The 24,606-nt window shown below is 34.7% G+C and overlaps 4 protein-coding genes and 1 long non-coding RNA gene across 6 annotated transcripts; 4 read left to right on the top strand and 1 right to left on the bottom strand.

Moving 5' to 3' along the window:
- The first annotated feature begins 3,720 nt into the window (after positions 1-3,720).
- LOC142533320 (subtilisin-like protease SBT3) lies at positions 3,721-6,372 on the top strand. The gene has a single exon (XM_075640052.1). The coding sequence runs from the start codon at positions 3,993-3,995 to the stop codon at positions 6,258-6,260; it is 2,268 nt and encodes a 755-aa protein (XP_075496167.1). The 5' UTR covers positions 3,721-3,992; the 3' UTR covers positions 6,261-6,372.
- Positions 6,373-7,807: 1,435 nt separating this feature from the next.
- Positions 7,808-10,153, top strand: LOC142533143 (uncharacterized). Its single transcript, XM_075639793.1, has 3 exons — positions 7,808-8,421; positions 9,014-9,199; positions 9,604-10,153. Exons 1-3 carry the CDS (start codon positions 7,927-7,929, stop codon positions 9,886-9,888), a joined length of 966 nt encoding a protein of 321 aa, XP_075495908.1. The 5' UTR covers positions 7,808-7,926; the 3' UTR covers positions 9,889-10,153.
- A 3,210-nt stretch (positions 10,154-13,363) lies between these two features.
- On the top strand, positions 13,364-16,652 carry LOC142533151 (putative BOI-related E3 ubiquitin-protein ligase 2). 2 transcript variants are annotated; one of them, XM_075639815.1, is made up of 4 exons: positions 13,364-13,567; positions 13,705-13,805; positions 13,895-14,226; positions 15,935-16,652. In XM_075639815.1, the coding sequence occupies exons 2-4, from the start codon at positions 13,724-13,726 to the stop codon at positions 16,460-16,462; spliced, it is 942 nt and encodes a 313-aa protein (XP_075495930.1). In that variant the 5' UTR covers positions 13,364-13,567; positions 13,705-13,723; the 3' UTR covers positions 16,463-16,652. The 2 variants fall into 2 exon arrangements, with proteins under 2 accessions (XP_075495930.1, XP_075495931.1); XM_075639816.1 differs by having other exon boundaries at positions 13,405-13,567; positions 13,705-13,747.
- On the bottom strand, positions 15,687-18,902 carry LOC142533152 (uncharacterized). The gene is made up of 2 exons (XR_012816686.1): positions 18,699-18,902; positions 15,687-15,993 (listed from the first exon to the last, which is right to left on the bottom strand). It is a non-coding gene; the product is annotated as an uncharacterized LOC142533152 (long non-coding RNA).
- Positions 18,707-23,378, top strand: LOC142533150 (protein ROOT INITIATION DEFECTIVE 3). Its single transcript, XM_075639814.1, has 8 exons — positions 18,707-18,927; positions 19,485-19,598; positions 20,491-20,624; positions 20,702-20,849; positions 21,016-21,200; positions 21,586-21,713; positions 22,230-22,480; positions 23,032-23,378. The coding sequence occupies exons 1-8, from the start codon at positions 18,712-18,714 to the stop codon at positions 23,206-23,208; spliced, it is 1,353 nt and encodes a 450-aa protein (XP_075495929.1). The 5' UTR covers positions 18,707-18,711; the 3' UTR covers positions 23,209-23,378.
- Positions 23,379-24,606: the final 1,228 nt, after the last annotated feature.

Below are 24,606 nucleotides of genomic sequence, written 5' to 3'. Positions count from 1 at the left end.
TTATACTAAGTTATCAAAGATTTTTTTAAGATTGTCAATATTATCTACAATGGTAGGTTATAATTAAACTTTGGGTACAAACTATAAGGAAATTCGAATTTCAAATGATAAATATACCTAATTTTCAATTTTGGTATGTAGATATATATAAGTCAAGATTATGCAAGATTCAAGAACTAAGATATGAAGATATTGGATAAATACACACATGTGTATGCATATTTCGAAATTTATTGGTATAATTTCGAAATTAGTAAATTAAAATACAAGGTAAATATTTAAGATAAATGGATATTAGATAAGTTGACAGTGAAATATCATAATTTTGAAATTATCACATATTTATGAATATATATTTTAGAAATATATATAAAAAGGATGAATAAAAGTTTACACCATAAGAAGATCTTTACACGATCTATTCATGAAAAATTTTGAAATCCTACTTATCAAAGAATCGAGAACTCCGACCCAAGAAGATCAATAATCCTATCTTGAGTGCGAATCATCAAAAAACTTCAAAGGGATAATTCGAATTTTGAGGGTACATAGATTAAATATGTAGTGTAAAATATAAAATATTCATTGGATGTTGAAATTTAGGCATGAAAATTTTCCTACCAAATAGTGGATAAATTGATTTCGAATATTTTTCTACCAAGGCATCACCACATTCGAAAATCTCACATCTCTCAAGCTCTTAAATTTTCGAGTTTTGCTCTCCAATATTTTTGAAAAATCCTCTCTCAAGTGCTGCTGCAGTTATCAAAGTGTTGTAGATGTTCGGAAAATATTTTCATCTCTTCAATTCTCAAAATCCAATCTCCACGTTCAAAATATGATATTATATGTTTTGAATAACATATCCAAAATTCAGTCAAAAACAACTATTACTTTTTTGTGTACAACCTCCGCAATAAAACTGCTTAGATTATATCGGAGAATAATATATATATTATTTTAAATTCATAAACAGGTCAAAACGACTTCCAAACCTTCACCGTTCAAAATTTATATGACTTACTTGTGTACTTACTGTGTAAGTTAAGTTTGATTCAATGGTTCAATAAGTCTTAAAGGATTCTGCAAGACTACTAATTTTTTGATCGATGTGCGGATACATTTTCAAAGTATCGTTTGCGTAATTCTTCTGTGGTTTCGAATTATTCAAGTAATAATAAAGTAAATGGACTTTTATATATAATTTGACACGCCTTTTCTTTTAATAAATGGACTTATATTTTAAAATAATTCTTATATGAATTGTTTCAGTTTAGTTATTCGTTTCGTATTGTGCTGAAAGTACCTTATGTTTAGGCACTGTGAGGATTCCATTGGATATGAGTGAGACTCAATATACGATAAGTTTATGACCCTTACACAGCGGGATTCTAACATTTATATGATATCGTCTCTTTAGAAAAGTAAAATTATGGAGTTCTATCAGTAAACTATGTAAAGTAAAATAATCTCAGTGCCTCTATCAAACTATGTTTACGTTTATGCTTATGATATATGTTATACGAAATATAGTTATGCATGATATGTTATTCCGAAGATCGTGTGTATTTAGTATGTATATGCTTCTAACGACCCCACCTTGCTGAGTGACAATTATATCATTCATCGTTCAATCTCCCCTATCAGATAAGTAAGAAGAAGAAATCAAAGAATATGAACAAAACCAGTTTTGAAACTGATAATAAAATATAACAAGAAGTTTATTTTAGTTTTCGTTTATTTAATTTTTAATTCAAGTTGTATCGTTTTCAGAATTTTTGTTGTAAACACGATTCTATTTTAAATAAACTGGCTTTGGTTTGTAATATGCTACGTGACTTGTTGTTTAACAATTATGTAATTGTTATTAACTCTGATCTCAAAACGTGACAAAAAGCTTATCATGATTGTGCGTTAAGAGAGTGGTCGTGCCTTTTAGGTCGAACTGTAGATAATAGCAAAAATTTATGTGAGACGCTCTCACAGGTTATATTTTGTGAGACGGATCTCTTATTTGGGTCATCCATGAAAAAATATTGTTTTTTATGCTAAGAGTATTATTTTTTATTGTGAATATCGGTAGGGTTGATCCGTCTCACAGATAAAGATTCGTGAGACCATCTCACAGGAGACCTACTCATAGATAATTGCTTCTCACCCATATATACGTTCTATCAATAATTCTTTTTAATTTTTCGTTGCAATGAGTTGGATGCTTGATTCATCAACGACATTCTTCAATCTTTTCACGTGAAACTGGTCCTATAAACAAAAGGCCAGAAATAATGGAATATTTCATGTTATCCTTAATACTACCTCCAAAAAAAAAAATCTAAAGATAAATGTTATCAAATATCAACACATATGAGGATCATGAATAGCATCTCAGTATCCAAAAATCATAACCACACACCAAATGTATCCGAACTAAAAGACACTCAATCACTTCCATCCAGCTCGAATTCACTCGACAAACATATGTCAAACATGATTGCCACGTTAAATTTGCTGTATATCGTTCTTTGATTGGATATATGATTACATAATTAAATAATTGATTTAATTTTTATTATCTATAAAGACAGATAATTTTTAAAAATATCAACATATGGTATGCATGTTGGTTTCATGGATCAATCCCAAGCATATTTGCATCCCCGCGCAGCACAAACACGTATTCAATTCTGTGATAACAAATTTCACCTTGTTTCTTGCAGATGAGTATGTTCTTCCCATACCTATTTTCAAATAAAAATACCTTTCTTTGTGTATTAATTTCGGACATTTTGGAGAACGACAATGTTTGAGGTTCTTTAAGAATTGAGATGATTTAATTTAGTAAATGTATGTTGACTCAGGTCCATGATCCAAATTGAATAGGTCTATCCATTTCTAAAATGGCGAAACAAGAAATTAAATGTCGAGAATCATAGATGTCATTAGCTTCCATCAGATATCCTTTTATATAGCGCATATAATAGAGGCAAACTCTATTAATGAGATCGAGCTAAGATAATCGCCCCTTAATTAATTTTTTTTTAATAAAAAAAATTCTTAAATAATTATCAACCCATGCATCTAATTAAAATCCTACCTATTTAATTACCATTTGCTATCATGCTGTGAGTCAATGCCAACTACATTTACTTGGACCACTTGAAATGCTAGTGTGGGAGATTGATGTTTAGTCTGTGGTTTTTTTGGACTTAGTTTTATATTGGTGGTTATAAGGCTTGAAGTATTTTGTCTACTCTTATCCCTTGTTTGATTTTTTGTCCTCTTTTCCCCCTTTATTTCAATTCTACTCTATTATTGGGAGTTGGGGGTAACTTATTTAATATATGTAGATATAAATATATAGAAATGATAGGGTTTGCCCATTGCCATGCAGCTGGGTTGAAAATGAAGTCTGATGGGGATAGGAAACCAAATTTCATATATGTAATTCCTCGCGAGTATGACATATTTATTGAGGAATTAAGTTTCTGGCATTCAAGAAACTAGATTGGTTTTGCTTAAACATGACTCCAATTAATATAGTAGAATGGTAAGTGAATACCGGGGTCTGAAAGTTAATCAAACTAGATCGTGGTCGACTCGGTCAAAACTCGAAGTAGCATACTATCGATTATGGCTATATATGGTATACAATGAATTATTTTCACATGATAAGAAATCTGAAACAAATATAGACAATTTGTGTGTCGTGAAACTTGCAGTATACACAATTTGTATATATGGGCGTCATATCATATAGGTTTAATAAGGTGATGTTTTGACAAAACGTGGCTCGAAGAACATTTCCATCTTCAAAGGGCAGTACAAGAGGCCCCATAGTTGTGTGTCTGTGTGAGTTTTTATACGTGTGAGAAGACAAGTTTTTTAAAGTGTGGAACACTTTAGCTTCCCTGCCTCTGCCTGCTTGCTATATATATATAGTCTACTCTTGTTTTGATTAAATAACACTGGAAAACCTATTTCATTGCAAGACAATGGAATTTCACCTCTCTAATTTGTACTTATTCTTATGTATTCTATATTTCACGAGCACGCCATTCATGTCCATTTCTGCAGAATCTGACACTTACATTATCCATATGGACTTATCTGTCATGCCTAAAGCTTTCTCCACCCACCAAGACTGGTACTTAGCAACCCTCGCCTCCATATCCAATACGTTGGAAACCAGCAGAAAGCTTGTTCCCTCTGATAAACTCGTGTATTCTTACACAAATTCCATCAATGGATTCAGTGCGGTTCTTTCGTCTTCTGAATTGGAGGCTATCAAGAACTCGAAAGGGTACATTTCTTGTACAAAAGACTCGACTGTCAAAGTTGACACTACTCATTCGTACAAGTTTCTTGGCCTCGATTCAAATTATGGCGCTTGGCCTGTTTCGAACTATGGTGAAGATGTTATAATAGGTTTGGTTGATACCGGGGTGTGGCCAGAGAGCAAAAGCTTCAATGACGAAGGAATGAGTGATGTTCCGTCGAGATGGAGAGGCGAGTGTGAGAGTGGCGAGCAGTTTAGTTCCTCTTTGTGCAACAAGAAACTTATAGGAGCTCGTTACTTTAACAAAGGTTTACTTGCTAAGTATCCGAACTTGGTTTTTTCAATGAATTCTGCTCGTGACACCGATGGGCATGGGACTCATACTTCATCAACGGCAGCTGGGATTCCTGTCCAGGGCGCATCATTCTTTGGATATGCTCCCGGGACTGCAACAGGAGTTGCCCCAAATTCGCGGGTTGCCATGTACAAGGCCCTTTGGGATGAAGGGTCTTATATTTCTGATATTCTTGCTGCTATTGATCAGGCGATTGCGGATGGTGTTGACGTGCTATCTTTGTCATTTGGCATCGACGGGAAAGCCTTGTTTGAGGATCCTGTTGCTATAGCCACATTTGCGGCAATGGAAAAGAGTATTTTTGTTTCGACGTCATCTGGGAACGCTGGGCCAAGTGAAGAGACTCTACATAATGGAACCCCCTGGGTTCTCACGGTTGCAGCTGGCACGATTGATAGAGAGTTCGGGGGAACTTTAATGCTGGGCAACGGAGTTTCAGCCTTGGGTTCGTCTCTCTACCCTGGAAAATATTCCTCGAAATTCATCCAAATTGTTCTTGTTGGTTCCTGCGATGATGAAAAATCGCTCAAGAATTTCCGGCACAAGATTGTTATCTGTGTGGACAACGGTGATCTGAGCGAACAAGTATACTACGTCCATGAAGCCAAACTACCCGGTGGAATATTCATATCAAATGCCACAGATTTAGAGTTATACATGCGAACTTCATATCCAGCACTGTTCGTAAGCCTTGAAGAAGGCCAAAAGATCCTAGACTACATCAAGAATGACTCAAATCCTAAAGCAAGATTCGCCCTCCGAGAAACACGCCTAGGGATCAAACCGGCTCCAAAAGTGGCGACTTACAGTTCAAGAGGACCGTCACAGAGCTGCCCATTCGTACTGAAGCCCGACATCATGGCTCCTGGTGATCTGATCTTAGCTTCGTGGCCTCCAAATTCTTCGGTAACAGATGTAGATGCACACCACCTCTTCAATGATTTCAACATCATCTCTGGCACATCAATGGCTTGCCCACACGCTGCTGGAGTGGCAGCCCTTCTAAAGGGGACGCACCCCGGGTGGAGTCCGGCAGCCATACGATCTGCCATGATGACTAGCGCTTATAATTTTGACAATACAGGAAACCCCATCAAGGATATGGGATTCAAGGACCAATCCGCCAGTCCTTTAGCGATGGGAGCTGGACATGTCGATCCAAACAGGGCATTAGATCCGGGATTGATATACGATGCAACTGCACAAGATTACATTAATCTTCTCTGTGCAATGAACTTCAACTCTAGCCAGATTAAAACAATAACAAGGTCGAGTTCTCATAACTGCTCATTTCAGTCACTCGACTTAAACTATCCTTCTTTCATTGCCTACTTCAAGGCAAACAACACTAAATCAAATGTCAAAGAAGTGCAAGAATTTCACAGAACCGTGACTAACGTAGGGGAAGAAAATTCAGTTTATATAGCGAATTTAACAGCAGTAAATGGATTAAAAGTTATTGTTTCACCTGACAGACTGGAGTTCACCAAGAAATATGAAAAGAAAAGATACAAGCTGAGCCTGGAAGGTCCAAAACTGACGAATGATTCTTTGGTTTTCGGTTTCCTGACATGGGTCCAGGCCGGTGGCAAACGTGAAGTTAGGAGTCCAATTGTTGCCACTGGCTGAACTTACTGAAATATCTAATTCAACATCTGATAAATAATTCTTAGTTCTTGATATATTAATATTAGTTTTGTAGTTTATTACAAAGATGGATGGATTGAATTCCAATGGTGGTTATGCTGTCCCTTAATTCTCATCAAATGCCTAAACAACAAATGACATAACGCTAGAACTAATTCCTTTTGTTCGTAAATAACCGAATCAAGAAGAAGTACTAATCTATCCAAGAACATGGATAAAAAACAAGGTATGATGGAGAAATTGGATTAATAGACCCTTCGGCTCACATGGCCAGCTCATTCTTCTCAGAATTACATTACCTGATCAAACTCATTCACGTTGTCACGTCACGTCTCTCTAGATTTAACAAATCAATCGTATTCTCAAAATTACACGAAACACATGGCCAAATTAAGGATATCGACACCAACCTAATTTTCTTGTAGGAAAATAAATCCCAAGGCATTCAGAACAATAAGTTTGACCAATGATGATTAATCTATAAAATTTAAACAGAAGTTTATAATATGTTTTTATATATATATTTGTTCGATTTTACGAGTGAAAAAAAAATCAAGATTTGAAAGAAACTCATTATAGTAATATACACTTTATTACAAAGAAACTCATTATAGTAATATACACTTTATTACAGCTTTAACTCCTATAATACATTATTCAATTCTCCTAAAATCACTGAAAATATTAAATTATTTTATATCTTATCGTCATGGAAGTCTAATCACATACTCCATTCGTAGTCTAAAAAATTATCAGCCGTTGGATTACATTTCCTAATCAAATTCGTTCATATTATAAACAACAAAAAAAAGCGAATATTTTGCATTGTCCTCCTTCACACAAAATATTCTCGCAGCCCTAAAACAGCTGTAGCATGCCTTCTATCCACACCTAATCATTGACCTGCTTGCACTCATCTATATATTTATTCTTATCGTCGGTGGTAATTCATCATTAATTATTGTTAAATTTATCGAGTATAATAGCCTGTTTGCTCATTCGACTGGATTATAAGAATTCATAGTATGATCACGATAAAAGGTCTTTATTGTAGACAAAAACTTGTGTGATACGGTCTCATAGATCGTATTTTGTGACTTGTGAAACGGATCCTCTTATTTGGGTTATCTACGAAAAAATATTACTTTTTATGCTAAAAGTATTTCTTTTTATTGTGAATATCAGTATGGTTGATCTGTCTCACAGATAAAGATTCATAAGACCGTCTCACAATAAATCTACCCTATTTTGTAACTCTAATTTTTGAAATTTAACAGATTATTTGGAATTTTTGCTCATATACTCAAACTATACAAAATGTTTGGCAAATCAGAAAATCCGAGATGGGAAAACTGGACCAAGGTGTTATTGTCAAATGCACTCACTTCTCATTAACTTTTTTCCAACGTTTTTGTGTTTAATTTAATAATAATTATGAATTTGAATCGGACAACTTGTGACTAATAATAATAATAATAATATATTATTATTATTATTATTATTATTAAAAATTTAATAATAATGACACACTGTATGCCAGCACCAAACCAGAAAGTCTCCCTAAAATATACTCACAATTACTCTCTCGCTCTGTGCGGCGCTTCAGTTCAAATCCCCGGCAGAACTTCCCTACATTGGCCAGAACAAGATGCACGCAAAGACCGATTCCGAAGTCACCAGCTCCGCCCCATCCTCGCCGGACCACCACCGGCGTCCCGTATACTACGTACAGAGCCCATCGCGTGACTCTCACGATGGGGAGAAGACGATGACCTCGTTTCACTCCACTCCGGTAATGGGAAGCCCGGTGGGATCGCCACCGCACTCCCACTCTTCGGTGGGCCGCCACTCGCGGGAGTCCTCCACTAGCCGATTCTCGGGCTCGCTTAAACCCGGATCCAGGAAGATTTCACCGAATGACGTGGGATCTGGTGCTAGGGGTCAGAGGAAGGGGCAGAAGAACTGGAAGGAGTTTGATATGATTGAAGAGGAGGGTCTTCTTGAAGATGAGGAGAGACGAAAAGGGCTGCCTCGTAGATGCTATGTTCTGGCGTTCGTTGTGGGTTTTTTTGTGCTATTTTCCTTCTTTGCTTTGATTTTGTTGGCTGCGAGTAAGCCTCAGAAGCCCAGGATCGCTATGAAGGTCAGTTTCATTTTTATTTTCTCCTTCATTTTTTCGAATTATGATTAAGATTAGGCTTTCAAGTATTTTAGTTTCCTATTATCCTCATTTTTTCATGGATTTATGAACTGAGCATTTGCTCAGCTTTGCATTTTCATCACATTTACATTTTGAGTTTCAATATCTTATGATGATTGCACATTCGATGAATTTTTCAAAATTTGTCAATGATTTCAGCTAAAAGAGCATTCTTTCCATTTTTTCCGTGCACATTGGAGCTGTCTAACGCGGTAACGCCTGCCTCAGATATAATTGCATTTAAAAGCGCACATTTAGTTTACAAAATTTCAACTTTGGTCTGTTCAGTATCCATCTATGGTGTAATGGTTAGATGTAAAAAAATTTGTTTTCTGATTTATGCAATACGTTTGTGGAGGAACTTGGTGCGTGTGGCGGTTGATTTGTATTTATGTAGTGTATGCGTGTTTGTACCAGCATAATCTGTGTAACAAGTTATATGTTGGTGCGTACTCATTTTTTATCATATTTTTGTGTGAAACTTCATAATTTGTTTGAATCAAGTATAATTGAAATTTGATTGATCTGTTCTCAGAGCATTACATTTGAGAGATTTGTGGTTCAAGCTGGTTCAGATGATAGTGGTGTAGCCACTGATATGATATCCTTGAACTCCACGGTTTCTTTCACTTTCCGTAACAAGGCAACGTTTTTTGGGGTTCATGTTACTTCTACACCTCTTACTCTCTCCTACTCACAGCTCACCATTGGCTCCGCAGATGTAAGTGCCATGATCCTTGATGAAAGCATATAAAATATTTGAGATCATATCATTTATCGTAGTAGTATGAATAGAACTTTAACAAAAAACTGAAATTGGATGGGATTGCCATTTTCATATTTCCGACTCTGTCTAAACTAGTTGCGTCGGTAGTTGCCTTCACGGTTGGTGTTAAAAGCATTTGTTTGGTGCCACTGCTAAAAATTTTCTGAATCCTATTCAAGACATTTTTCTGGGAAGAAGGCTTGTGGGATTAGAGGAAATCATCTTCTCAACAAAATGATGAAGGAATACAATATATACTCATTTGCAAAAGCTTACTTTATCAGTATGTAGAAATGGTAGTTCCGGTAATTATCTAGTTTCATGCTCTTAATGGACCCTGTTTAAACTTGGCTATACAGATGAAGCAGTTTTACCAAAGAAGAAAGACTCAGAGAAACGTTGTAGTATCAGTGATCGGCGACAAGATTCCTTTGTATGGAAACGGCGCAAGTCTGAGCACTCCAACAGGTACAACCTCCTTACCAGTGCCACTCAAGTTGGATTTCACAGTTCGATCAAGAGCATATATATTGGGTAAACTTGTGAAGCCAAAATTCTACAAGAAGATCGAGTGCAGAATCGTCTTAGACCCCAAGAAACTCAATGCTCCCATATCCCTAAAGAACTCATGCACATATGACTAATCATGCTGCATTTCAAGTAAAGATATGTGTCTCTAGTATTTTTTGATTTTATTACAAAGTATGGAGTTGTGTGGCAGAGGCTGGATTCTTAATGAGCTTTACATGAATTTTGGGCATTATTTACAACAGACGACTAGAAGGGGGAGTGAGATTTAAGTAGTTGTATATTTTTTCATGTCTTTGTTTATGTAATAAAGTACACATAACACATGGAACAACCGAGGCTCATTTTGCTACAGTATGATTTCTCTAAAATGTGTGGTGATGTCCATGCATGATAGGATGATTCAGGGTTCAAATTATTTTTGGCAGCGAATTCAGATAACAATACAAGTAAGGTCGTCCCAAGTTATCGACGGCTTAGAGCTGAAATAGAAAATGGATATGTTACCCTATCGCAGCAGAAATCCATACTACTTCTAATGTTGCCGTTCTTTATTATTTCAAGAGGATTGTCCAGTGTATTTGTAAATCTGACTATTTTTATAAAATTTAATGGAAGTAATATTTAATTAAAAGAAAAAAAAAACTACGTTGATACTTGATTCTTTTCTTTGCCCATCCAACGTTACTTGTTTATACTTAAATGATTTCTTGCAAGTATATACTATATATTGGGACTAGGATTTTATTTTTTACGAATATATGATTTCATTTATATTGCTGAAGATGATTACAGCTTCTTTGTCATCAACATTCAGAAAGACAACCCCTGTAGCAACTAATTTTGCGACTCAAGTTTATGAACTTAATTAAACCAGCTATCATAACATTCAGGATTACCCAACCATGGGTTCGGATGAGACTCGTCCGTCACGGTCGACCTTAACCCACACCCTGTTGCAACAAAAATTCGAAATCGTGCGCGCCTGTTCATGGATAACTACAACCGTCACCAAAGGGTTGTCTTGTTCGATTATAGCCTTCGCATTTTGTGCCTCCACACCCACTAGCTCAGGCCACGTTACTTTGCGATCTGCGGAAGCAAACAGATTTCATATTCGATACTATCTCATTTATCATTTTCAGCAATCGATTTAAATAAATAATTTTATACATTTGAAAATACAGGAGATGATCGGAGAGAAGAGAATAGAGAAGCTTCAGTACCGAGTCCACAACATCTACGATCCATGCAACCAAAGTGGGCGCAAGGTGGATAAGGTATGCGGCTAGTTGCCATTGATTCTCGAAAAATTCCAAGGCAAACCAAATTTCTTGCTTTCTTAATTTGTGAAACTCTAGCGTACGCCAGTTATATTTATAGTTTTTAAAAAATGGGTGGAGTACTGACATTTTATATATGTGATTCACGTAATCAACTCACCGAAGTAACCAGAATATTATACAAAACATGGAAAATCCCATTTTTCCATTTCCTCTATATATTGCAATCTAGTCAAAATGTAAGTATATTCATTTGATTGCTAAGCAAAATTAATGATATATAGACCACAGTCTAGTCAAAGAAAAGATAAGATCATATCGATTTCGGAAATATTTGTGCAACGAAACACATAATTCCTGATATTTTTTATATATTTAATTTTACTTTTATAAATGTTTTCTCGATGAATAAATTTTTTAAATAAAGTCAGAAAAATAAATGTCATAATATAAAGTCAAAAACTTGTGTGAAACGGTCTCACGAGTCGTATTTTGTGAGACAGATCTCTTATTTGGGTCATCCATGAAAAAAGTATTACTTTTTATGTTAAGAGTATTACTTTTTATTGTGAATATCGGTAGGATTGACTCGTCTCACGTATAAAGATTTATGAGATCGTCTCACAATAGACCTCCTCAAAAACACAAATATATCTATCAAATTTTTTATCCCGGATATATTCCACTCGGGATGTCAGAGTTGGTCTCAAAATTCGTCCAATAATCACGCGATTCTCAAATTTTTAATATGAGCTTTTTATATTAATAATAAACCATTGAATGAGCCTCACACCCCGAAACGAGGTCGATAGCCGTGGCTGGCAATCCACATCAGCCTCACGAAGTTTACGTGTTTACAATTAAGTCGCTATATTTGAAGTTGAGGAAATTATCGTAATCAAGCTGTAATTTTTTATTTTTTTAATAAACGGTAAGGATCCACCTAACATGACAAAATTGATTTTTTTTTTAGATAGTAAAATAAAAAACCCAAAGCAAAATTAGAATAACAGATTATTTCAACATAATTATGATTTACCTAATAATTTATTGCACATAATTTTGTAAATATTAGACAAATTGTTTTGTGTGCATGCCCAAATATCATAAATTGACCACAGAGTGTGTAAGTAAACGAAGGTTGCATACGCGTAAGTGGATAACATATGAACTTTATGTGATTATTGGCAGAAAATCACGATGTAGTACTTATATTTATGCACTAAAATTATTTTGATTCATGGATATCTCACTCTAATATTTTATGTTCCTAAACTTTTGAAAGCACGATATATTTAGTCCTTACTATTAATGTTAAAGTTAAAGATAATAAGTTGGAATATTTTTATATAATATAACTAACTTAAATGATGTTTCAGAATCTTATAATCTAGATGTCTTATTGTAAAAACAAGCTATTAATATATTTTTCACGGATATTTAATCGTGAGACGTGTTAACTTTGTCCATATTTACAATAAAAAATAATACTTTTTAATGTAAAAATTTATATTTTTTCATTATTAACCCAAATAAAATATCGATCTCACAAAAACACTCAATTGAGATAAACAAAAACTTTAATGTGAGATCGTCTTATCGAAGCTTTTGTGATATTGTTTGCCTGAAATTTAGTTCGATTCTCATATACAATTATCATCAAATTTATAAAAAGACAACATTTAGGGAGATGGCCGTGAAAATCTCTCTTCAGGAAAACATGTATATACTCTAAACATCGATTTATAGTTTGATTAATAGCACATGATAAAATTTTTACTCGAGACATGCAACCGTATGTGATTAACAAATGTTGTGTGCTTTACAATCTCGGAAATGAATCTGTCCAGCACTTGTACTTTGGTTGCCTTATTTCGAGTGGTATTTAGAATGCCATATGTGAGTGTTGAGAATGAGAAAGATCATGAGATCAACATCGACAGTCTTGCGGGCGAATAGAATGATCTATCGGGGGCAATTCGAGATGTGCCAGAATCAGATGCATTGCATTTGCTGCTATGGCGTACCAGATATGAAGCTTAAGAAACCGAGCACTCTTTGAGAATGAGATTCCAGATTTGGAGCAGAGAATTAGAAAGATCATGATACACATACTTCATTCTTTTCCTAGTGCTAGTGATGTACTTTATTGTATGAAGTTATGATATTAGTTAATGGATTATGCTTGTTGAATTTTTGGAAATACCCAAAATAGTTTCATTGTAAATATTTTTTTACCTATTTAGTGGAATATCATTTTCATAAAAAATAAATAAAAAGGCAACATTTACATATTCACCAAAAAAAAATTTAAAAATCTACAAAGGAACAAAATCGAGAAGTCTTCGAGATTTGAAGTTGTCATTAGCAGATAAAAGAGAGTTTATTTTGGATTCTCCCAAACAGACCCTTCCCATCGTTTCTCCTCTCTATGGGCTGCAGCCATGGCTTCTCTCTCTCAAAATAAATTCCAACAATTCCTTCAGCACCCACAACAATCATAACCCTACAGGTGAGACTGTTATTTTTGAAACGCAATCCCAATATTTCTTATAATTATGTTATCTGGTTTCTAGATTCTTTTTTGTTTTGGTTGTATACCACAGAATTTTCTGTTGATTTAATCCTGTTTTTCGTTCCCTTATGCAGTGATTTGTATAACAATAGCATGGAGGGTCAGATTTCGCAGCAAGTGACCTACTTTAACACCCCTAATCTCCTTGAACACCACCCCCCTTACATCCCTCCCTGTATTGTCTCTGATATTTGTCTAACTTCTATTTGTTCATGAAATTTGAGCTTTTTTCTACCCTAACGGCATTTTCTCTCCTTTTTTCAGTTCAAGTTCAAGGTTTGGCTCCTGGCCCGGTTCAAGAAGAAATCGGTCTCGATTTACAGTGGAATTTCGAGATGGAGCCCCAGAAAAAGAGGCCCAAAGAACAAGTGTTCCTGGAGAACAGTAATGATTATAATAAGAACAATAGTAACTCCCAGATATCATCCGTGGATTTGTTGCAAACCCGATCGGTGTCAACTGGGCTCGGGCTTTCGTTGGACAACAATCGATTGGGTTCTTCGGGTGACTCGGCTTTGATTGGGCTTGTTGGGGATGATATAGAACGCGAGCTGCAAAGACAGGATGTGGAGTTTGAGAGATATGTTAAACTTCAGGTAGGATATAATGGCTCTTAATATTTAGTTGTTAGTTTTTTTCTGAGGAATCTCTATTCGTCTCTTTGTTTTTTCAATTGTGATTGAAGTATTTGATTATTGTATGAATTTTTTTGCTTCTCATTATATTTTATTTGTTTTTTCATTGTGAGTCTTTTACAGTGTCTTGAGGAAGAAAATTGGCAACTTTGACATATTATGCATGAATGTTGAAAATATAGTCTCAAGTAATGTCATGGTATTTAAAAACATATGAGTTCTGTGCTAAGGTTACAGATAGTCTGCTCAGTCATTGCTCCTCAACACAAACAGAGATTCCATAAAGTACGCGTCTTAACCATAAAGCCCATGCTTTGGGTTGCTTTGAATGTCTAATGCTTATGCCACTCTTAAGCCCGCCTTAAATGTGGTGATAGTAAATAAATGATATGAATGTTAGATAATAACATTTATACTTGAGTAGTATTTGTTTTATTGTTATTTAATAATCTGCAAAAAACACGGAGTTGTCTATGATGAAATTTTCTCTGAATGTGTAGATTATAGGATATCTAATAAAGAGTGCGCCACACTCCGAGTCTTGGAACTAAGCTTCACCATTTGATGCTCTTTAGTGTGTCTTGACTCTTGTGCTTCAAATAACTACGACTTATCTTAGTTCATATGATGAATACTGATTGTTAGTCATTTTTGTTTTAACTGATTTTCTCATGTTGTTGGTGATATCTTCCACCTCACCTTGTGTGACACTTATTATAGGTGGTTCACATTGACTTCGTTAAAAGATTCCATACTGGAAAAATATATGTGCCTATTATTTATTCGTCTATGTAAACTTCTTTTTAAGCTAGATAGAAAATCCCAGTTTCAGATTGTCATTGAAATTAGCAAAGCAGAGTAGGTTCTTATACTTTATTTACCATGTGTTGACGCAACAAAACTTCACATGTTTGTCCAAACCTTTGCAAAATTGATGACATTTCTGGCATGACAATCGTCCCTTACCTGGTCAGAAAACAGTGAATCATGTCATTATTTTTTAATTTTTTATCTTGTATAATCTCAGTTGCCGTTCTGTTGTGAGGTGAGGACTCCTACTTGTGAGGTGGGGGAGGAAAGTGTGTTTGAGGGGTTTGTAAATAGCCTGTGGCCACCATTGGTTTAATCCCTTTGGGCTGCTGACTAAGCCAATTCAGCGGTTGCTCATATTTTTGGTTATCGAGGCATCTATAGTTCATGTGCTTATGTATCTAGGCGTGTGAGTTTTAGTTTTGCTCAATGATTTTCTGGTAATAAGGTTTATTAGAAGAATCCTATAATCAAATTCTAATATTCTCAAAGCATTTTTCTTATAACTCCTACTCTAAACTTCACGAATTATTATAAATATTATATTTTCAATTTTTCATTGAGAAAGGAACTGAATTCTAAATAAAAACTGTTCAGTTTAAAACTAAAGCCTCCGCACCAGGCTGAATTTATCATTCACCTTAAACATGTGAGCAAATATACATTTCAATGATAAGCAAATAAGCACTTTAAAACATTTGCTTTTTGAAAAGCTTTGATATCCAACACTAATTCTATATGAGACATTGAGAATCATGTCCACTGTTTATGCTACTATTTTAGCCCATTTATATTAAATAAATTCATTTAACTCTGGTTTTGGCATTAATAAATTATGATTGTTTACTTGTGGCAATAGGGTGATCGTCTGAGGCAAGAGATTTTACGGAAGTTTCAAGCAACCCAATTGCAGACCTTCTCATATGTCGAGCAAAAGGTCCTACAGAAACTCCGGATGAAGGAAACTGAGGTGGAAGATATCAACAAGAAGAACATGGAGCTTGAGTTGCGAATGGAACAGCTTGCTTTGGAGGTTAATACCTGGCAACAACGTGCAAAGTACAATGAGAACATGATCAACACCCTCAAGTTTAGTCTGCAGCACGTTTACGAACAAAGCCGAGACAGTAAAGAAGGCTGTGGAGACAGCGAAGTAGATGACACAGCCTCTTGCTGCAATGGTCGTCCGGTTAACTTTTGCCATTTTTTCAAGGACAGCAATGAAATGAAGGAGTTGATGATGTGTAAGCTTTGTCGCGTTAAAGAAGTGTGCATGCTTCTTTTACCTTGTAAGCATCTGTGCCTGTGTAAAGATTGTGAAAGTAAATTGAATGTTTGCCCCTTGTGTCACTCCTCCAAGTATATAGGAATGGAGGTTTATGTGTAATTCGATGTAGCATTGTGTTGGATACATTGGTCCACCGTTCTATAGTAGTAGGACTGGTTCTTAGCTAGTAAGGAAAGTTGACTTGTGTGTGGTCGTTCTACATGCTCAGGAACCTGAATCACTTTGTCGAACCATCTGACGGGTTTATCATAAATCTTATTTCAAGTTAACTTTCAACAATTTTATCTCATTGGCTTCCCAATGAGCAGGTGTACTTTTTTTTTTATGGGAATTGAACTCGGGATCTGTAATCTGTCGTAACGAGCTGCATTTACGTGATTTGAACAAGAATCTTGAAGACTTAGCAGTTCGAGCCAGATAGGCATTAGGCAGGCCTAGCCCAAAAAGAAGAGCAACAAGAGAAAAAAGAATGGGGATACATAATGCATGTGATCCTACAGACTTTATGTTCCCCCTCTTAGCTTATTGTAATATTCTAAAAGTTTTAGCTAGCTCGAAAAAATTAATTTTTCATTCATTGGTGTTATTAAATTTATTTGAAGGAATAGCTTAATTTTTTATTAGAAAAAAGTTAGGTTTTTGAATAAATTGAGAAAGTGGGAGAATACCAAATTTAAGATTTACGAAGAGAGCGTTTGAATGTTGCTTAACAGCTCAATTTTTTTTCAAGTTGGGAAGAAAAAAGGGGAAAATTTTGTATGGATATATAGTTGGTCAACTTAGGGAGTGTTTGCCATCAATAAAAAAATATATTCTTCGATTTTGGCTTAAAATAACCAGTTTTGTGTGTTTCTTAAACCTATATTATGTGTTATATTTTGTTTAATTTAATTGAAATTCAAACGCTAGTGAAATGTTGATTCTATTTTTTACAAAAGTGATTCTAGTAACAATTTAATATTAAAATCAATTATTTGTCAAATAATGTCTACTTCTCATTTCAGCTTTTCAATTTTATTTTCAAACACTTACCACTTTTGATTTTCTCGCATTCTACATAATCTATAAATTTAAATACTTCTTTAAAATCGTAATATATTGCAAACACTCCCGCTTTTAAGTTGTTTCTAGAAAAATTTATCATACCAAGCATATTTTAAGAGCTTATAAGCTCTATCAAACACTCTCTAGATCTAAAGCTTTTCCAAGACTTGGTTTTCATGGAAGGAGTTAATGTCTATCCAATCCACCATACAAAAATAAAAAGAAAAGGCTTTTATTTTCTAAATTTTATCTTCACTTCTTGACTTTCAAGAAATAAGGCATCTTAAAATTCTATAGAACGCATAATAATACTGTGAAAAGATTGAAACTTATAGGAAGCAAAAGTATATATATGAAGAGTAGATCTCTTGTGAGACGGTCTCACGAATCTTTATCTTTGAGACGGGTCAACTCTACCGATATTCACAATAAAAAGTAATATTTTTAGCATAAAAAGTAATATTTTTTCATGGATGACCTAAATAAGAGATCCGTCTCACAAAATACGACCCGTGAGACGGTCTCACACAAGTTTTTACCATATATCAATTACTTTTCGGTTGAGAATTGCACTAGTACTATTCTTATAAATTTTATATATGGAGCATATATAGATTTCGACTCAATTATGTGATATAGAATGGGTTCATTCGGAAGAAAAATATTTTTTCTTCTTGTTTCTATTGTTATATTCTTTTCCTTTCGTTTCTCGATTTTAAATATTTTGTGATTTTAAGTTAAATAAAAAAAATGTAAGCATTTAGAAATTAAATGGTAAAATTTATATGAATAAATATTAAAATAGATAGTTTCAAAAAAAAAATATTAAAATAGATAGGGTTTAAGTAATATGTACAAATGTATCTTTGTATCAAATATATAATTAAGAAATAATATTTATTAGTTATTAATTTTAATTTGATTAATAAATAAATAAAATACTAATATATATAACATGGATTTGAAATTAATGAGTTATAGTAAGAAATTAATTCATGGATTTGAAATTAATGAGTTATAACATCGTTTACCAATAATAACATGGATTTGAAATTAATGAGTTATAGTAAGAAAATGGTGAAATATTAGAAAATAGGAAATTTGATAATGATATTTCAATTTGAAATAAATATATAATAAATCATATTTTTGGGATCGTTTCCGGACTTGAACAATTTGTTGAACCGTATGGAGAAAAAACGACCAATCCATTAATTCAACACAGGCCCAAAATTTAAGATACTAATAGTCCAAACCACTTGTATGACATCAGTTGCCAGTTAGCCTAAACCCTAAACCCTGCGATGGAAGCCGCTGAAATCTTGATAGCGTCATCGTCGGCGGACGCCGACATAAGCTGTTGGAACCTCTGCAGCGGCGAGGAGCTACGACGGTTCCATTCATGCTCTTCTCCGCCTCACGGTCTCGTCAACGTAGCCGGCCGCTTTCTTGCCTCGTCCCAACTGCGAAAATCTAAGCACTCTTCCTCTGGCTCCATCCTTTATTGGTCCTGGAACAAGGTAATTTTGTTTAATTTGCCCCACAAATATATGGCGCAGGTGTGGCTGTAAATATTTTGGTATCACTGATGATGACCTTCCCTGATGTCTTCAAATTTTTTAAAACCAGACTTTTTTTATTTTTTTTTTAAAATTAATAATATTTTTTAGAAAAAAAGCAGAAAATTTTGGGGGTGGAAGTAAAGATCAGTTAGCAATGACCACGACCATCCGTTCGGTTCGCAACAGTCGAAAACTTGGAAATATTTGCTAAAAAAACTTGGATATGTGGCGCTATTTCCAGCGAGGCGTCAATATTTTTTATTTTGATTATTGCTTGCACTGGATGCTGATCAAAATTACCACCTCTGATTTTGTTTGTTTCATATTTTTTGGAAGTAATGAACTTAGAACTACTTTGATGAATCTATTGGTGCAAACATGAGTGTGCTAAATAAAGGTACTTGATTCAGTTTTCAAACGCTCTATTGGCATTTTTGTTGGAAGATGGATTTTTGTAATATTGTTAATTCGGAAAACGTGGATCAAAATTTATTTAAGTTGCTTTGAGTTTGCAGCCACAGGTAGCAGCCCGTAGCATCCTTGCAGAACCCATTGCGCCACTTGTCTCAAATAGTGAGGGAACTTATATTGCTGGAGGAGGTCTTTCAGGCGATATATACATTTGGGAGGTGAATATAATCTATTATTCTATATGATGCCTTTTTAAATTGCTTAAATGATTTCTGTTGCGTAGCTGTTTGGTCGTTTACTCTGTTTCATGCTTTATGTTATGCTATATCATTGAGTAAGTGATTATCTACAAGTTGAATAAAGTAAGTGATTATCTACAAGTTGAATAAACCTGTCTAATTAGCTTCACTTTATACATTTGGTTGTAAGTTTTTTATTTTTGTTCTTTTAGCTCCATGAGATGCTACCACATCTACTAAGTAGGATGAACTCCTAGGTAAGCATGCGATTGGGCTGTGATTAAGACTTAAAATGCATGATTGGTATAAGGAAGAGAGTTAGTCTTTCTAAAAACAATAGAGAGCAGAATATCTGGCCTTTGATAACAAAGAGAACACTCAAGCTGTCAGAATGTAGAAACTGTACTACAAAAAAAAACAAGGAATATAGAATCTGCTGAAAAAGAAGGGAGAACAAAACAGGTGCCAACTTGCATGTGCAAAAGTTGATTTTTATAATGTAGACTAGAAATTTTGCGGCAGTGAAAAGTGCCATTAGGGGTGTTGGCCAATTGTCTGATTCTTAAATGTCGGACCATGAAGGGAGTTTGCAACTTGGCTGATTTCTAATTGGCCATATAGCATAAATTTAAACTTGACTGCTTTACAATGGTTAGGTTCCTTAGGGAAATTCAATATTTACTATTACAGAGTGCATAGGATGTGGGAACGAAAATCTACATTTTGTACCTTGAAATATAGTGCAATTTTTACTTGATGTGAAATCTAACATCTTGCTATTCTTAAATATATTTGCATCAATTGTGCGTTGTGAGCTGGGACACGGAGATGCATAGGGTAATGTTTTTAAATTTTATGATTTGATTTGTAGATTGCGACTGGGAAATTGCTGAAGAAGTGGCATGCTCATTACAGGGCTGTCACTTGCCTGGTATTCAATGATGACCAATCCCTCTTGATTTCAGGGGCAGAGGATGGATGTGTTCGTGTGTGGTCACTTTTCTTGTATGTTCTAGGTCCCTATGTGTAATTTTGTTATAATGCTGCATAAAATAAACTTTGATGGAAGTTCTCGATTTTAGGATATTTGATGATGTGAGGAGAGAAGAGGCGAGATTTCTGTATGAGTACAGCTTTCACGAGCATTCTTTGAAAGTGACCGACATTAAAACTGGACATGGAGGATGTAATGCCATCATCGTGTCGGCTTCTGAGGACCGTACATGCAAGGTTCTTTTCTTCACTCTCTGTTTGCCAATTTGTTCAATGTACTTGTGCCTTAAAAAAGGCAAACTTGTGTGCAGCTCTTTTCACGTATATGATGCCACCTTTCTTACCTTGTACCTTACCCTTTTTCATTTTGATAAAGATAATGTCATCCCTTGTTCTATCACAGGTATGGAGCTTATATGAAGGGAAACTATTAACAGATATAGTCTTCCCTTCCATAATTGATACTATTGTCTTGGGACCTAGAGAAACAGTATTTTATGCTGGTGGCAGGGATGGCAAAATTTATATTGCCGGATTAAATTCTCCTGGTACCCCCAACAACAGCCTTGTTTCATTGACTGAGCATAGGTTGGTTATATTTCAAATTTACACACGTTTCAATTTAATGACAAATTTGATTGTTGGAAGTTGGAACTTGTAAGCCTTGATGATTTATTCCTTTCCCATCATATTTGATGAAATATTTCTGATATACGGTGACCTGCAATTCATTTCATTATCAGAATCTCTTTGAGGCTACGAGCATCTTATTCTACAATATATGGAGGGTTTATGGTAGCTAATGACTTCCATTGTTTGCATGTCATAGAAATAATATGGCAAGACATAAGCTAATGCATGTGTTTATAATTCAATTTATACTTTCTATTAACTACTTTGCATATTTTACTTTTGTGGGTCTTCTGTTTCATTTTTAACCTGTCCTGAAAGTGAATTGTGATCTGTACGACAGTAAAGCTGTAACATGCTTGGCTTTTAGTGCTGATGGACTTCTATTAGTTTCTGGATCAGAGGATGGCTTGATTCGAGTTTGGGATACTAGAACTCGAAATATCGTTCGTGTTTTCAGACACACAAAAGGTATTTTTTTATGATGCTTGTTCTTTCAATTGACTACTTTGTAATTTGTACACTTTTTAATTACTCGACTCAATTATTTTTTTAGCTTGACAAATTTCGCTGCTCCACTTGATGTATCTAAGATTGATGTATTTATGTTGGGATTTATGTATGTCAGTCATGAGTTGTTTCTAATAGTTGCTTTTAACTTTTGGAATCCTGTGAAAACTATATAAAAGCCACTGTCATGCTTCCATACTTACTGATGATGGATGCTTGGGTAAGTACATTGATGATGTCTGCATTGGTTATTGATCCAATGCGAGCTGGTTGCGAGCATTTTCTGAACAGATGACTGTTTTAACTGGGTGTTATATAGTTGCAGTAATCGTATTATAGTTTATGTCATCTCATCAGAACTCTATTTCCTATGTTGTCAATCTTTAATTTTCATCCTTTTAACCAGTTGAAAGTTCTTTCATTTTATTAGACTGTATAGGCGTTAAACTTGTTTTCTCTGTCCTTGGCCTTGTGCAGGTGCAGTTAATAATGTTCTCGTCATCAGACAGGCGCAGTCTGTATTTTCTCAGACATCTAAAAAGTCAGGAGATACAACACCAAAAGGGCACAGCTTCCTTTTTCCACCCCTGCTACAAAAGTATGCTAGTACGCCAGAGGAAAATGCCCATGTTGATGTTTATCTCAGTCCTCGTGACAATTCTGACCAGTTATTAGACTTGTCATACATTAGCGTTCAAACGATGGAGAATCAAATCAAAGAACTAGAGGTTTGGATTTCTCTTGATGGAAGTTTCCTCTTTATTGTTTGATTTAACATCTAATTTATGTCTTTTTATGAGGACAGTGCATTTAGGTTAAGATATTGAATTGATGTATTCTGCTTGATTTTTACATATCTTTGATGTAGTTTTTCTTCTGCCGCTTTGAGTTGAAAATCTTTGTGCATATTGCTATATGTACTTTTAGATTGACACACATTATAATATTTTTACTTTTCAAGGGTAATGGAGAATAAAAAAATAAAAGAAGATCTAATTGGATTCATTGATATTTTTTTAATTTATCATGCAAAATGTAAGTTTGAGTGTAACCTTGAGTGTACTCCCAACATTTTCCTTCAATTTATATTCTGAGAGGAAAGCATTTGATCATATTTAGTTTAGTTTGGATTCTGTGTATCAGGAAATTTCTGCTTTCTAATTACATTTCCTCCATATATTTTCATCTCGCTGTGTAATATAGCAACCATATGTTATTGAAATGAACTGCAGAGGTAAAGATCACTCTGACATTTCTCGCTTTTGTTTCCCTGTTGCAGCGACAAGGTTCTTCAGTGGCATCTGAAGTCGAATTAGAAAGGCTGAAAAGTGAACAAGAACGATCTGCTCAAATGATTCAGCAGTGGGAGAGAATGTACAAGAAGCTACATCAGTTTTGTGTTGAAGAGATTTGGGATGGTAGTCTCACTGAAGGTGCCAGAAGTCGTGAGCTATGAACTGATTTTTTCTGTCGACTTTGTTAATAATTAGGTACGTATCAATCGTAGCTATGTGTTTATTAACTCAAAAGTTCCAAGTTCACCATGATCTTATATCAATTTTCTCATTTTTGGAGTGCATGATGGCACATTTTAGAGTTCTTTGCACAATTATGGTGGTTTTGTTTCGGGGTGTATTTGGACTGTGACTGTAGGTAGAGCCATTGAAATACTGTCGTCAGTCGTCCAAAGTTGACTTTGTTGCTGCATAAATGGCATTGTTAATGGGATGTGGGAAATTTAATCTATATTTTAGTGTCCATCTGTTAAAAAATATAATGAACTGGCAGCTTGATAGGAAAGAAAGACACGTGGGAAAAAGGGACCACTCGTGATTGAAATAGGGTAATAAATTTCGGCCTGCGATTTCCAACGATAGAAGAAGAGTGTAGGATGTGAGAAATATGTTTTGTATAATCCTAACATGGAAGTAAAATAGAAATGATATCATTCAGTATTAAATACTTACAAAGTGGGGGAGAGAAGATAAGGTGATAATGCAAAGTAAAATCCTTTGAACCTCTTCTTGCAGGGATCATGACCCCTTTATTCACGTCTTGCTCCATAAAATGCTCTTCTTAATTAAAAATTAATTTTTATTTTATTTTCAATGAAACGATGGTTGTACCTTATGCTTTGGAGTTTGGACAGTGATTTCGGGTGGTGGATTTTATATTGTGTTTTGTATTGGGTTGTAGAAAAGGAAAAGAGGCCAACATCTGCCTTAAAAAACACATGTTTGTTGGATTAATTAATTCATTTATTTATTTCTCTCTATCCTTCTCTCCCACCGCCTCTGCAAATTTGCAACTGCCTCGATGAGTCAAAAGAAACATAAATATATTTTATCTTCTTTTTTGTTAGCAAAAATGGATTTTCAAATTGTACCAAAATTTTAATGAGAAAAACAGAAAAAAATGTCATTTGAAGGTTACTTTTTACGAGAAAAAATTACATTATAAACAAAATATTTTCTTTAAAAAAACATTACGCACATAAAATTTTAAACTATTGTGAAGTCTGTCTAACATGCGAAGCCTTTAGAAATTGTGATTAATCCATGAAAGTAACGTTCCATCAATTTATCCTCATAAATTGTGTGAATTCAACCAACTTGGACAAGAATGGAGTGTTTTCATACGATTCGATGAATTTATTATATTTTTAAAAAATTTAAAATTCGGTTTGTTGTATTTCCAACATCGGTCTCAGTCTGCAAACATGCGCAAGTGATCTAGATAAGCTGGAAGGTGTGTTAAAGGCTTAAGTTGGAAGTCCGTTGGCTATAGTCTAACAGCACATGAAACAGTTGGTGCAGTAATAAACCTGATCAATCCACCTCGAAGAGCGTGCCAT

The sequence above is a fragment of the Primulina tabacum genome, chromosome 18 (assembly GCF_025594145.1).
Source record: "Primulina tabacum isolate GXHZ01 chromosome 18, ASM2559414v2, whole genome shotgun sequence".
In the NCBI taxonomy this organism is placed as follows: domain Eukaryota; kingdom Viridiplantae; phylum Streptophyta; class Magnoliopsida; order Lamiales; family Gesneriaceae; genus Primulina; species Primulina tabacum.
The sequence above is the reverse complement of the archived record's forward strand: the minus strand, read 5'-3'. Positions and strand labels throughout refer to the sequence as shown.